The sequence below is a fragment of the Hevea brasiliensis genome, chromosome 4, assembly GCF_030052815.1.
Source record: "Hevea brasiliensis isolate MT/VB/25A 57/8 chromosome 4, ASM3005281v1, whole genome shotgun sequence".
Classification (NCBI taxonomy): Eukaryota; Viridiplantae; Streptophyta; class Magnoliopsida; order Malpighiales; family Euphorbiaceae; genus Hevea; species Hevea brasiliensis.
In genome coordinates this window covers 9,366,784-9,382,252 of record NC_079496.1, presented here as the reverse complement: position 1 = coordinate 9,382,252, position 15,469 = coordinate 9,366,784, and the positions used below count along the sequence as shown (strand labels likewise).

General features: G+C 31.0%; 1 protein-coding gene across 1 annotated transcript; it reads right to left on the bottom strand.

Annotated features, from left to right (window-relative positions):
* Positions 1 to 6,664: 6,664 nt before the first annotated feature.
* On the bottom strand, positions 6,665 to 10,503 carry LOC110638892 (beta-glucosidase 18-like). The gene is made up of 12 exons (XM_058145253.1): positions 10,281 to 10,503; positions 9,759 to 9,828; positions 9,506 to 9,564; positions 8,888 to 8,963; positions 8,717 to 8,791; positions 8,543 to 8,630; positions 8,116 to 8,368; positions 7,874 to 7,989; positions 7,527 to 7,779; positions 7,314 to 7,416; positions 7,082 to 7,184; positions 6,665 to 6,993 (listed from the first exon to the last, which is right to left on the bottom strand). Exons 1-12 carry the CDS (start codon positions 10,416 to 10,418, stop codon positions 6,780 to 6,782), a joined length of 1,548 nt encoding a protein of 515 aa, XP_058001236.1. The 5' UTR covers positions 10,419 to 10,503; the 3' UTR covers positions 6,665 to 6,779.
* Between the last annotated feature and the right edge of the window lie 4,966 nt (positions 10,504 to 15,469).

Here is a 15,469-nt window from a genome sequence, read left to right as displayed (position 1 = left end):
AGATGTAATGTAGGCTCAAAGGAATTTGCAAAGGTTAATTTTATTGAAGAGAAAAGGCCAAAGATTTAAAATGAGAAGGTTTAAGTCAAATAATGCTTAATCATCTCTTTGTTTAAGTACAAACTAATATTTCGCCTTGAAAGGTTTAGAAAGTTTGTTCTAGGATTGGTGAGACATCACTTGACTACCTTTTGTCATAGCTCTCTCTAAACACTCCAATCTCTAAATAACTAATTGGGTGGCTCTTTGGCTAAGAAGATATAGGCAAAGGTAAATATTTCAAAACTTTGCATCTCTTCGAAACTTTCAATCTTCAATCCCAACTAGAGGTAGGCTAAATCACTATACTAAGCAACTCTCATTACTCAAAGGACTTGGCAAAAATTTTATTTCATGAATGCATGATTTGTAAAAATGAGCAATGCATTAACTAAATATAAGAAATCTATACACAAATTTTCTATATGGTTGCTATATGAAGTATGGTGTATATGTATGTGCATGTAAAATATTTACAATATGAATGTATGATGTATGTATTGAATGAAATGAAATACACTTAGACTGAAATGCTAATTTTTTAAAAATCTTATATACAAACCCAAACTCAAAGCAGACATTGTTAAAATTAATGCCAAGATGTGATAGAATGCAAGGAGTTGGTGCATGAAAGTGCAACAAATTTGTGAAATATAAGTAAGTCTAAAATAAATAATTCTAGAAAATGAGCCAAAAAAGCTTACTTATAATTGCAAGAATTGAAAATGTATCGTATAAATGGAATGGAAAATTATAAAGGTTTACCTTGAATGAAGAATGGAGAATTTGGAGTAATTAAAATCTAAAAATATCCCTCAACACTATTAAAGAGAACAAATATCATAGAAAAAGTGGTGCTACGCAGGTTAGATTGCATACGCTGTCCAGGAGTTACTGTAACAGAATTTACTCTGTGAATAATATTTTCTGCAGAATTAGTCCTGCAATAGTAAAACTACATAAGCTGCGCACTAGGCTGTGCAGTTTTCAACAGAATGAACAGAAAGACATAAACAGTGCTGCAAACTTAAAAATGCATTCCAAAATAGCTGCTAGTGCCAAAATCTCAATTGAAATGAAAAATATAAGTTGCTTGAACTTTATTAAAACCAAAATTAAGACTAAACATGAACAAATACACTATTTGTGCAAAGTAAAAGCACCAAATTCTACTGTGTATGTGAACAATATAATTTCTGTAGATTTACTCTCTAAATAGTAAATTCTGCAGAATTCTCAGCTTTTTTATGAAGCAAACATCATTAACACATTAAAAATCATCTAAAAAAAATGTCAGCATACTCTCATTGAAAATATACACTGCAAAACATAAAAAAAAAAAAAAAAATTCTCCAAATAAGAATTTGCTATAAGACATATCCATCTCCAAAAGCCAAATTCAAGCCCAACACATCAAAATCAAAATTCACACGCTAACTTAATTCTCAATTCCACAATTAATCAAGCATTTAATTCTTTAACCCAAGCACTCCCTCTCACATGAAAAGTTAACATCAAGGAAATAAATTTATTACATCACCTCAACCACTTATCAAAATGAAAAGCAAAAGATGAACTTCTTTAAATGTTGTCTTGATGTAGAATATAAGCTCTTGACAATAACTCTCCTTCTTGCCAATTTGACAAAATATGCTCAATCTACAATTTTGTATTTTCCATCTTATAAGCATTTGTGCAAGATCAAATGAGATAATTATCAAAAATTGAATATAGGGGTGATTAAAAACAAAGCAAATAAAATAAAATTAATCAAAACAAAACAAAAGAACTTAGGGTGTCTCCCAAGAGTGCTAAGTTAAGGTCATTAGCTTGACCCTTGTCATGTTTCATGGTGACTGAAATTGGAAATTTTTGCCTTTATTCCCAACAGGTGCTTCAATGAACATATACTTCATCTTCTTTCCATCACATGAGAAGATCTCTGTTGCTTTGTTTAAAAATCCAACCATTTCTTTCAAGAACATAACTTAAAGGGCTCCTACATTAGGCATGTCAATAAACTCATAAGAAATGGATTAAACTTCATAAATTTCTTTAAATTGGGACTAACTCAGTTCAATTTCATAAAATAACTCAAATATTACATCCCAATCTCAAAAAAAAAAAAAAAAAACTACTCACTATGCATGTTTATTAGAAGAGATTTTGTGTAGAAGAAGAAATAAAATATGAAAAGTAAACTTGAAACTGAAAAATCCGATGTTTAGCATAAAGAATATGGTGAAGAAGAGCAAAAGTCCCAGCTGGTGCATGAAAAATTGTGTTCTTCCTCTTTTTGTTTCTCTTCTTTTCTTTAATTCTTTCTCTTCTTATTCTTCTCTTCGCAAAAAGTGATGTAAGGAGGCTTAAATACCTCTTGACAAAAACCCTAAGATAGCTTAAAAATGGTTTGAGATGAAGTCATTGCACGTGTGAGAACATTTACTTCTTCAGCCAATTAATGAGGAAGTGCATAGCTTGAACAATGCCTGCACAACATCTTGTGCAGAGTCAAATCTGGAAAGGATGAGTGAAAACGGGTTTGCATAGCCATGTAGTCCCTGTGCATATTTTGGCAAGCTATAGAGGTTTTTCATGATATTGCACAGGCAGGTGCATAGGCTGTGCAGGAGACTGTGCAGGCTTCGGTGGATCTCCATTTGTCTTTCGTGATAGTGCACAAGCAGATGCACAGGCTATGCGACATCCGATTCAACTTTTGACAAGTTTTAGCTATTTTTTGAGCTCTCACATAGGCAGGTGCACAGCTTGTACAACTTTCGACAGGTTTGCAATTTCTCTCTTTTTGTGGATGCGGATTGCACAGGCTGTATACCATCATGTGCAACTATAGGCAACTTAAAAAAATTTCTGCTAATTTCTGCATACAAGTTGCACAGACTGTGTAGTATGTTGTGCAAATTTCAATAGCCTTTAAAATTTTCAAATTTTAGGCTTTATTTTTAGCACTTTTGGACTTAGAATTTACTCTTTACTTGCACAATTACCTTTTTGATCTCTCAAAAACATCATTTAATCTACAAAAAAAAATACAAATTAACCCAAAATTAACAAGTATGAATGATTAATTAAATAACTAATGAAATTAACTAGAATTAACTAATAAAAGAATAAAATAACTATAAAATCTAACCTAAATGACTACATGAAATGCATATGTCAATTTCAGAGTTGGGTTGTAATGTTTTAAATTAATCTATATATTTGGATGAATTTTATTCAGATTTATAACATTTACGAGTTTTGATTCATTCATTGTGTACTTTATTGGCTTGCCTAGTGTTGGATCCAATTGGGTATAGTTTTTAATCTTTGGTTGAAGGAAGGTGAAAATCATTTATAGATAAGCATGGTTTTGAACTTGATTATCTAGTGTTAGAGATGAACGAGGGATTGAGAGGATTTATTGGTTGATTAAAGTTCCTAATAAGTTTTGGGTAAATCAAATATTGTATAAGAGTAAGGTTTAGTTTTCTTAAAACACTCTTTGGTTTGCTCGAGAAAGAAATCAAAGGAGATTATAATTAGCTACCTTCAAACCATGAATTTTTTTAAAAATTGAATGAACCTAACCAAATCTCATTTGGTTTAAAGTATGAACCCTAACTCTGGAATCACTTTTACTATTAATTGACCTCTGCTCGTATGTACCCATTGCTAGTTTAGTAAAATTTTACTTAGTTTAAGAATTTATTTATATTAACCATTGCTTATTTTCTTTACTTTCTATTTAAATTATTGTATTTAGTTAATTAGTTCTTCTATAAATCTTCATTAATCTAAATAATCAAAACAACAATAATTTAGTACCTAAATATAATTCCTCGTGAGAACGATACTCTTTAATTATTTTATTTTTTATTCATTTTATTTACAAATTGTTAATTTTATCATTACTTCATTTAATAGCATTTAATTACTTATAAAATAAATTTATTTTAATAAAAATAAAATAATCACAAATTGTCTCAATAGGATAAATGATAAATTAGTTACTTTTTTGCTTTAAAAAAAGTTAGTTACATATTAATATTTTTTAGAGAAAATAGACAGCTCGAGCTAATTGACAAACATATTTCTCTGAAATAAGATACATGTATATACCATCTTAATTATAATAATTTTGCAATTAAATTAAATTAAATTAAATAATCTTGGAGAATTAATGTAAGGAAGATGTAGGAAATTGGACTATATGTATATATATGAATAGATAAAAAAGATTACTATGATTCTGTCGTCTGGGGATCAATAAAACCAACGTTATTTATTTTTACCATTAAGAGAATAAAATAGAGAAACTCTCGTGCATGGCCGTATTTTCGTTTTTTTTAAGCTAAGAATTCAGTGGGAAGGAAATATGGATGTTATTTTTGTGGCTTTGAATTTTGGGATATGTTTTTTCATAGATCCGAATTGTGACCTGACCTAAAAGTTTCGTGTTGCGACTCGATTGGAATAAAAAATGAGATCTGTGCGACTCGATTGGGATAAAAAATTAGATATGTGATGATAGCAAATGGCACGGGCCGATAGGCCCGGGCCTGAAGCCCACTATTGATCCCTTTGGGGTGGCGGGCAACACCCCCGCGGTATAAACCAATATAAATATTGTAATATTCTACCTTTTACCATAGAGTTGTGAGATATTCGGGTAAAATACTAGGGTTAAAGTTTGAGAGTTTTGATTGATTGTATTTTGCTCGTTTTATCACAGTGAAACTTTTTCTCTTGTATTGCCACGTAGACCTTATGGTTGAACCACGTTAAATCCTTTGTTATTCTTCTTCTCTTTTCAATACTGTGTGATTGTGCGATTTGTGTGTGCGCCTTAGATTTGCGTGCTTGTCATAACAATGGAGTTTGACATGATATAGTTAATGAGTTTGACAAACCACCAGCTCATAACATTCAGTCTGATATTTTTTTCTTTTATTATCATTAATCATTAAAAAAAATACCAATATGAGGCTCTCAAATTTTATTCATATTTATCTAATAATATAGAAAATTATAATTGAAATATTAACTGAGCATACTACAAAAAAAAATTGTAAATTACATGCTAATTAATTAACTGATGCAGAATGAACACCATTTCCGAGTTTCTCACTTTCTGCTCAATATGCCAAACACCAGATATACTCTTCTTGACTCTGATGTCAAATAGGACTAAGTCGAAAGGTAATTTATGAATCTTTTTGCAGCTAGAAGTGGTGCAGGATCGCATTAAGCCATTTGTGAATGGATTATTTGCAGATTTATATTATTACCTATGGCTGTTTACGTTGTTGTGAAAACCATTCTCTGATTATTATGTGGCATTGAGTAGGGTGGCAGCTCAGGTATCCGAAAGCATCGGTAGCTGATGCTTAGCCAAGAAAATGCAAGAAAGTTGCTGGTTGATGCAAAGTCGTTTTAGAAAATGCAGGTACTGAAATGTGTAACAATGATGATTATACAACAGATTTTTAGTTGGCGGTATAATCGATTGTCATACTTTGCAATTGTTGAATATATAATTACGTTTCCTTCATGATTTGTATTGGATTTTTAGGGCGTTACAATGCGACTAGTGGAGGTCAAGAAAACTTTACCCAATGGATTTTACAACTGGAGATCAATGAATGAAAGGGACTATGTTTCCATCACGTATCACAAACACTGCATTGTCAAATGCAGCTACTTTAGGCCACATAGCAGAAAATGCCTGGGTATAGCATTATGACAAGAGGGGAGCATACACAATTGAATCAGCCTATTCCCTTTTATGATTAAAAAATAAGGTGAAGCCAATAACTTGAACCCATGTACTTTTAAGACAGCACATGATAAATTTTGGAAATCAATTTGGAGACCAAAGGCGCAGCCAAAGATTAAAACTTAGCTTCAAAGAATCTGCTTCCAACAAAGAATAACAATATATCACATCAGAAGATGGATTGGATTCAAGAGCTCAGCCTGCTACAGGATGCATGTCCTCCAGCACAGGCAGAGCCCTACCAGCAATTAAAGAAATAGTAAGTGGCAACCTCCTCCTCAAGGATCACTCAAATTCAATTCTGATACTGCATCAAATCATAAGTCACAATCAGTATGCTATGTTGCACTCTGCAGAATCACAGAAGTGAAATTATACAATGCAAGACAGCAAGCAGTAATAGCACTTCTCCCCTGGTAGGAGAAACACTAGCCCTGCTAGAATCCATTAGCCTTGCTCAGGATATGGGACTACAGAAACTTATCCTATACTTTGTGCGAATCTCTCGCGAGGAAACATGATGTCTATTGGGAAATTGACGCCTTGGTGAAACACATTCATAGACAGATTGAGTTATTCCAGGCCTGTGTCTTCAGCTTGCTCAAAAGAACTGCAAATATGGTAGCAGATTGTATAGCAAAGCAGTGTTTTTAGGCTTTTCTTGTAACATTCCAGTTATAATCCTCTGTTGTTGAGAAAACTTTTGATTTTGGATTCGCTTTGGAATGTAATATTATTACGATTTGTTCAAAAAAACAAAAATCATTAGATTGCAAATGCGCAGAATAAACAACTTAAATAAATACAAATATTTATATATGAAACACTGTTCTAGATTGCAACTGCAAAATGTAATATTATTATTCTTTATTCAAAAATATTTTTCGGATTGCAAATGCTACAGTGTAAACAACTTCAAATAAATATAAATATTTATACATGTGAACACTGTTCTAGATTACAAATGCACAATGTTCTGTTGCCATTCTTGGGGATGATGAAGAGCTTCATTTTTCAGGAAATGCTGGAACCATTTGGCTGATCTTTTTGGTGTTCTCTGCATTGTTGTGCGGTCTACATGAACCAACCCAAAGCTTATGGTATATCCATATGTCCATTCAAAGTTATCTATCAGAGACCAATGGAAGTAGCCCCTCACATCTGCTCCATTCCTGTGATCATTATTAACCTTTATAAGATCACCAAGTCACCTTAAAAAAGAAAGGAGAAATATTGATAGGCAAGGATATATGAATCTACCTCATTGCAGAAACTAGAGAAGTGAGGTAACCCTCCATGTATTCCACCCTGTTCGTGTCATTGAGCATATCTTCAATGTTTCTACTGCTAGGTTGTGCATATCCTACAATTAGCATGTATATGTTATCATTAGACTGAATTTCAAATATCTGTTTGATAGTTGCAAGATTACACAAATTTAAGTCAGCAGAAGATAACAAAATGGTAATTGCAATTTAATTTTCTGATATACCGTTTTCTGTGATGAACATGGGCGTGTTGTTGTATCTATCTTTGAAATACGTGATTGTCTTCTCCATGCTATTTGGAACAACATAGAACGTAGGCATTGCTGTCTGTAAAGACCCAAAAAGAAAACGAAAAATGAAGAAGCAATGTTAAGTACTGTTTTTAATTATCATCTGCTTTAATTGCTATTTAGATAGTTAGCTTCTGCATATCTTACCGGCTCTCCTATAAGAACTCCATCTTTTGTTCCAGTTCCATAAGTAAAGGTGTCTTTGAGTAAATCATCATGATAATTGCATGGTGAAAGCAGACAATCCTTTGCATAGAGAGTGCTATAATGGTTGATTCCAATGAAATCCAATTTGTTTGCCAGTTTTCTCTTGTCCTCCATCGAAAATGCTGGTAGCCTTAGACCTACAATTTGTCGCATCTCTGGTGGGTACTCTCCATACATAATGGGATCCATAAACCTGTACACCAAAAAAATTGCATTAATAGGGTCATCTAAGACCAAGCGACATCTTTATATGATAAACCTTGAATTACGAGTAATTAATTACTTACCAAGCAGCAATGAAACCTAGAGCTCGTTGAGCAGCCACACGATCAACTGGAATGTCTCTTAGTGGCTCATACCAGTAGATATGTAACACAATGCCAATCTTCCCTCCTTGTTTTTCCTATTTCAAGTAATAAATATTAAGCAAACATGACAAGGGAAAGAATTAACTCTTTGTTGGTTATTTGATGATATGCTATTGTATATAATTGTTGGTTATTTGATGATATGCTATTGTGTATAATACCTGATACTTTTTTCTGTAAATTTCAGTAGCTGTGGCATGAGCTAGTATCATATTATGAGCAGCGATGTAAGGTTCTAATTCAGAGTCTCCGGCTTTGCACTTGCCTACAGGGCAAGAGCATCGGTTTGGTGGCCATATTCCACTGTAGTACCCATATTGGGCCACCATATTAGCTTCATTGAGTGTAATCCAATGTTTCACTCTGTCTCCAAATGCCTCGAAGCAGATATCTGCGAAGTACCCGAAATCATCCCTGTAACAAGATTAAGATGGTAGAGTAGATGTTAATTTTTCTTTTTAATAGTGGTAGCAACTTACATTCTTTAACTAAAATTACAAATATGATACTTACTATGCAACAAGATCCATATTTATAACTTTCGCCTTATGAATGAAGACTCGCTATATAATAAGGTAAAGAACTTACTGCATTTGAGGACTTAGCCAAGCGCCATATCGATCTTCTAGTTCTTGAGGAACATCAAAATGGTGCAATGTAACAAATGGTTCTATTCCTGCATAATTAAGGAGTCATAATATTAGAAAAAAATAATAATAACCTAGGTGCCAAAGTATTATAATGTGATTCGATGTATTTTACCTTTAAGCAAGAGAGCATTAATAAGCTTATTGTAAAATGCAATACCCTCCGAATTGATCTCTCCAAATCTACCCTCTATGATTAAAATTAAAATTAATTAAATTATGAAAAATTGAATTAAAAAGAAAACTTATATATAATACAAAGAAAAAAAAATTGTATAAAACATACTTGGAAGGATTCTGACCCATGAAATCGAGAATCTGTACGAATTTACTCCAAGAGAATGCATCAACTCTATGTCATCCTGTCACAGAGCAACCATAATGTACAATATTTTGAATATTTTATTGTAAGTATATCATAAAGTTGAGTAAATGTTTGGCTGTAAAGTGTGAAAAAATCTCTTGTTATTTTTCCCATTTAAAATCAGTTTGATTTGGACTGTTTTTCATTAGTAAATAAGCGAGCTGAAAAATAGACTTTTTTTTTTAATTTCAAAAAATTTATTTTAAAAAACCTTAATTTTTAAAAACACAAATTCACATGTTTTATTATTTTATAAAAATTATAACTTTTATTGATTAATTATTTAATAATTTTATCCCCCAACTATGAACAGAATCAAAGTTATTTAATTTAGCTCTGTTATTGTGATTGACAGGAACTTTAAGAGCTCCAAATAGAAGAAGAATATCAAATTTCAAGGTTGCTTATAGCTTCATTAATTAATCATCTGTCAACACTGATGGGTTATGGGGAAAAAAAAAAAAAACAATGATGGGTTCCCACAAATTCTTTAACATATTATATTGTTAGTCGTCTAAATTCAAGGAAATTATGAATTACCAAAAATTGATGATAGTGATCATCAGCTGTATTCCCATTGCTTCCATCCTTAATTTCTCCTGATAAAAACAGCAGTCACATTTATCCTCAATTAGTTAATTACCTTACATGGAAAGAAATTAATTAATCTAAATTAAGCATAAACGCAAATGAAAATTTGAGCAACAGCGAACTAGATAAAGTTAATTATATGTCATGAAATTTCTTAGCCTCCAGTCATAACTAAATAAATAAGAAGAATTAATATTTGTACCAGGAGATAAGTGGGTGAATACATCCCAATTGCTGAGGCCTTTGTTGGCTTCCAAGTATGCTCCTTCAATCTGCATGAATAAACAGATAAATTAATAATTATTTGTTATATTAACTGACGCACATCAAACAGAATTCTTTTTTCAATCATAGGATCTAAATTGCAAGTGAAGGTGACGAGCAAGTCCTCAATGTGAAGGCTGCATCAGCATTATATAGGTATATGTCGTTCAGAAGTAACAAGAATGGCTAGATACACACATATGATCAAAAGAAAAGAGGCAAACAGATGAGAGACAAAAGTGATGAATATTTAGAATAAAAAGATTGAAAATACACCATTTAAATATGCATCAATTGATAAGAAGCTGAAAACTTAATTATTATTTTTACATAAAATTCCATTTCAGAACAGTTGCATAGGTGTAAAATATAGACCAAACGCAAATTGTGCTGCTGTTTTGTAAGGTTGTAATATATATATATATATATATAAAAGAGAAGCATACATATACATAGCTACCTGATAAGAAGAAGTAGCAGTCCCAAAGAAAAAAGAAGAAGGGAATTGGCTACGGTTCAAACATGAACACCCACTTATCATCAATGATAGGAAGAGAACTAAAACTGAACACACTTTCTTCATCCTCCTCCTTATCATTCACCACTGATATTCTTTTTAAGTTTTCTTGTTCTGCACAGCTAATAACTAACACAGAGGTTTGGGTTGTGTTATCGCTGGGATCGATCTTCCCTTTATATAGAGAACTGGGTGGCATTTTTGTAAATTTTTGGTTACTGGTTGTTGGATCTTGCACATTAATTTTTGGTCAAATATAATACATATGTATATTTCTTAACAATGAGGAATATATATTTCTTTTGTGGTTTACTTTTATGATTTAAAATTTCATCAATAAAATATAGAGAAAATTTTCCTGTCAACAAAAAATTCTTCTACATTAAATGGAAACGTGCATGCTGAATAGTCATATGAGACAGGACAATTTCCAGGAAGCATCGATCATGCATGCATGGGACGCCTAAACTGGAACTGAAGTTTCTGAGCAATTAAGCAATGAGCTGAAACTAGTCAACTTGATATAATTATTTTGATAAATCAATTATAAGAAAAGAATTCAAATAAATTCTGACTTCGAAAAAAATTCGACTTTATTGTCTATGATAATAAATTATATACTTGATTTGTAAAATTATATAAGCTCCTATCTCTCCTGTAATTATTTGTAATGCTTAAAATTTTAATTATTTCTTTCTTTGAGTGAGGAATTAGGGGAGCGGTGACTTTAACTTAATTTTGCCAGATGAGTAGTATATATTTAACCACTAGACTAAGTCAAATTATTCTAATGCTTTGATTTTATTAATGAATTTATGTTTTTTCAAAAAGAACGTAATTTATTAGATTTTTTCTTATTATAATATTATCACTACAACAAAAACAAATATTAAAATTAGTAGTAAAAATTTTGCAACGATATTAATTTTACTACTATAAAACTAACATATCAGTAACATGAAAAATTATTGCTGATGATACGTAAAAAGAATATAACAACAATCGTTGTTATCATTGATAAATTTTTTACAGTAACAACTATTGCTGCTCATAATTATTTATTTTAATGACCATAATTTTGTTATAAAATATGTATGACCACAATTTTATACCAATAACTTGCAGCAATTCATATATCATTGTCAAAACTTACTGCAACAAATTTTGTAATTTTGGCGGTAGAATATTTTTGTTACTAAATCTAACATTTTTTTATAGTATGCATTATAAAATTATTATTTAGTTATTAAATTATTAGACTAATCAATATAGAACGCATTTTTATTCTATCTATTATTTTATTTTATTAATTTTATAATTAAATAAAACATTATAATTATTTATTAATAATTATTTACAAAATAAGATTTATTTTATTAAAATTAAAATAATCACAGATGACAAGTTGGTTAAATTTTTGCTTTAAAAAAAATAGTTAAATTTTAATATTTTTCGGAGAAAAAAAAAACGTGCTAATTGACAAAAAAATTTCTTTGAATTAAGATGTATGTATCACTATCTTATGATAATTTTTTTAATTAAATTAAATTAAATAGTATAATCCTTGGAGGAATTATTAAGGAAAATCTGGGAACTTGGACTATATATATGATTACATCATAAAGATTACTATGACTATATATATGATTACATCATAAAGATTAGTACGATTATTCTGCCGTCACTGGTTATCAATATTGAACAAGTCGTCTAAGAAATTGACCCTTTGCCTGGAATATTTTCTTTGACGTCCATTCTCTACAAACAAGTCTTCTTTTCTCTCTCTCTCTCTCTCTCTCTCTCTCTCTCTTTTTCTTTTAATTAAGTCTTTTTTTTTCCCCCAAAATATAAAGAACTGATGGCTGAAAAATAAATGAAGCTTTGACATGAAATTGACATCAATGCCGACCCAGCTGTTGTCTTCTAATGGCCAACAGCCAAATAAATAACAAGTTGCTGTGTGCTTTAATCGCTTAATAAAAAATAATTAAAAAGAAGTAATACCCCCAAAACTGAAAGAATAATTAAAAAGAAGAAATGGCCACACTAATAAAATTACATAGTTCAATTATGACGGCCTAAGGGATATGGTCTCACTTTGTTTAACTTTCAAACTAAGTGGATCAAGAAATTCCCTCGCATTCGAGTCTTAATTTGTGTTGGACTATGTCTTAGACATGATGATTTTTTTTTTTCAAAATATATTATCCTTTTATTTTTATATATTCAAAGAACTTTAAAATAAAGTGATGTCAATTAGCTTTAACTTAGATTATTAAGTTTGTCTCAGAAGAAACTAATTGTAAAAAATAAAGAAAATCGTAATTTATCAAGTTTTTCTTATTATAGTCTTGTGCATTATAATATTATTTACCTAACAAACTAATGAAGAATGTATTGATACACATATTTTATATGGGCATTTTAGAGTCATTTTGCATTAATTTTGCTCTTTTATTTTAGAGTTTTATAGCAATTTAGTTTTTAATTTAGTTAAATTATAATTTTAGTTTTTTATAATTGATTTTTGAAATTTTTATGTTTTTAATAGGTTTTAAGGTGATTTGAAGATAAAAAGATGCAAATGGTAATAATTTATTGTTGTTTGGAGGCTTAGAGTGGTGAAAAAATTGAAAAAATTTTACTTGAAGAATAGCTGAAATTTTATTGAGCTTCAACATTGGGCAGTGTTATTTCTGAAGCAGGCAGGGAATTTAAGAGAAATCGTAATTTTGAATGAAGTGACATGAGGCATGATACGTCGATCGCGATAAGAGAAAAGTTAAGGAAGGAGGCGATTTTCAAGCGAAGTCACATGCCCCATGTTCTGCACTTTTTTTTACGAGGCATGTTGAAATCCAACACGGGGCATGTTGAAATCCAACAGGTTGTATTGCGTGGCAAATTTTTATCTTGATTATGATTATTTTTCTGACTCATCACTTTTGTACCTTTTGTCCTTATCCCCTTTTAGCTTATTTTAGGCGGATCATTAGAGACATAAATAGATCATTTTCTTCTTTTAGCCAAAAGAAAGATCAAGCCATGCAAAAACTTAAAAAGAGAATAAGGAGGAAGGAAGAGAAAAGACCATGAGAAAGAGAGGAAGAAGAAACGCCATTTTCTGTTGGGATCTGTTACAAGTAACATCCGACTTGATATTGCAGGATTGGGGCTTTCTTTACATGGATTTTCTACTCTTATCTCCATTTTATGTTTCTTTCAATTATTTTATCATTTTCCATTGCAAATATCACTATGAGTGATTAGATTTTCTAAGATTTACGATGCGGACTCTGCAAGTGCATGAGTTATTCATGTAGTATAAAAAGATATCATTCTCACGAAGAGTTATATTTTCAATTGAATTTTAATGTAAAATGAACTATATTAAAATTATAATTTAATCAAACAAATAAAAAAAATTTGGTAATTTGAATTATAGGGTATGAAAATACAAGACTCCATTCAAACAATGACTAATTTAATAATTGGCTAAATAAAGAAATTGAAAAATTAATAATAAAAATTGGTGAAATGAGATAAATTAAGCACTTAAAAGTAAAATAATAAGCGACAATTGTAAAAAGACGATTAAAGTTAATGATTTATATTCAAGTCAATTTGAAATTTTCCCTACCTAACCCAATCTATGAATTATGTGTTAAAGGAAATCAATTCTAAAATCCTTTGAAATCTCTTTCAGTGAAAGAAAGTGTGCCTTGATTAATTATATCCTATTTTGGAGTTTAAAATTATCCAAGACCCATAAAAATCTTTAATCAATCTATAAAACCCTCTTAATCCTTAGTCTATTTTTATATGTAAGTTAATTAAGTTCAATTTCTTGATTATCTATCGCTTGGCTCTCTCCTTTGGGTCCTTCAACTAAGGATTAAGAACATAACTTAATAGGGCCTTACATTAAGCATGTCAACAAGCTCACAAGAAATGGATTAAACTTCATAAATTTCATTAAATTGGGACTAACCCAGTTCAAATCCATAAAATAACTCAAATATTACATCCCTAACTCCATAATTAAAGAAAACTACTCACAATCCATGTTCATTATAAGAGATTTTGTGTAGAAGAAGAAATAAAACATAAAAAGTAAACTTAAAAATAGAAAACTCGATGTTTGGTGTGAAGAATCTGGTGAACAAGAGCCAAAATTTCGGCTAGTGTGTGAAAAATGGCATTCTTCCCCTTTTGTCTCTCTCCTTTTCTTCAATTGTTTCTCTTCTTGTTCTTCTCTTTGTAAAAAGTGATGTAAGAAGGCTTAAATACCTCCTGACAAAAACCCTAGGATGGCCTAAAAATGGTTTAAGGTGAGGTCACTACAAGTGTGAGAAGATTTGCTTCTTCAGCTAACTAATGAGGAAGTGCATAGCTTGAATAGTACTTGTACAACATCTTGTGCAGAGTCAAGTCTGGAGAGGATGAGTGAAAACAAGTTTGCATAGCCATGTAGGTCCCTATGCACATTTTGGCAAGCTCTAGAGTTTTTTCGTGGTATTGCACAGGCAGGTGCATAAGTTGTGCAAAGGCTGTGCGGGTTTCGATAGATCTCCATTTGTCTCCTGTGGCAGTGCATAAGCAGATGCACAGGCTGTGCGACATCTTGTGCAACTTTGGATAGGTTTTAGCTGTTTTCTGAGCTTTCACATTAAGAAGGTGCACAGCCTGTGCACTATCTTGTGCAACTTTTGCAGGTTTGCAATTTCTCTATTTTTCTAGATGCTGATTACACAGGCTGTGACCATATTATGCGACTTTTGGCAACTTACAAAATTTCTTCTAATTTATGGACACAAGTTGCATAGGCTATGCAATATATTGTGTAGATTTCGGCAACCTTTGAAATTTTCAATTTTTAAGCTTCATTTTTGGCACTTTTAGATTTGGAATTTACTCTTTACTTGCATAATTATTGTTTAGTCCCTCAGAAATACCATTTTATCTACAAATGAAAAATAAAATTACAAATTAACCCAAAATTAACAAGTATAAAGGATTAATTAAATAACTAATGAAATTAACTAAAATTAACTAATAAAAGAATAAAATAACTATAAAATCTATCCTAAATGTGTAATGGCCAGGCCCACTAGTGATATTGTCGCTGCAGG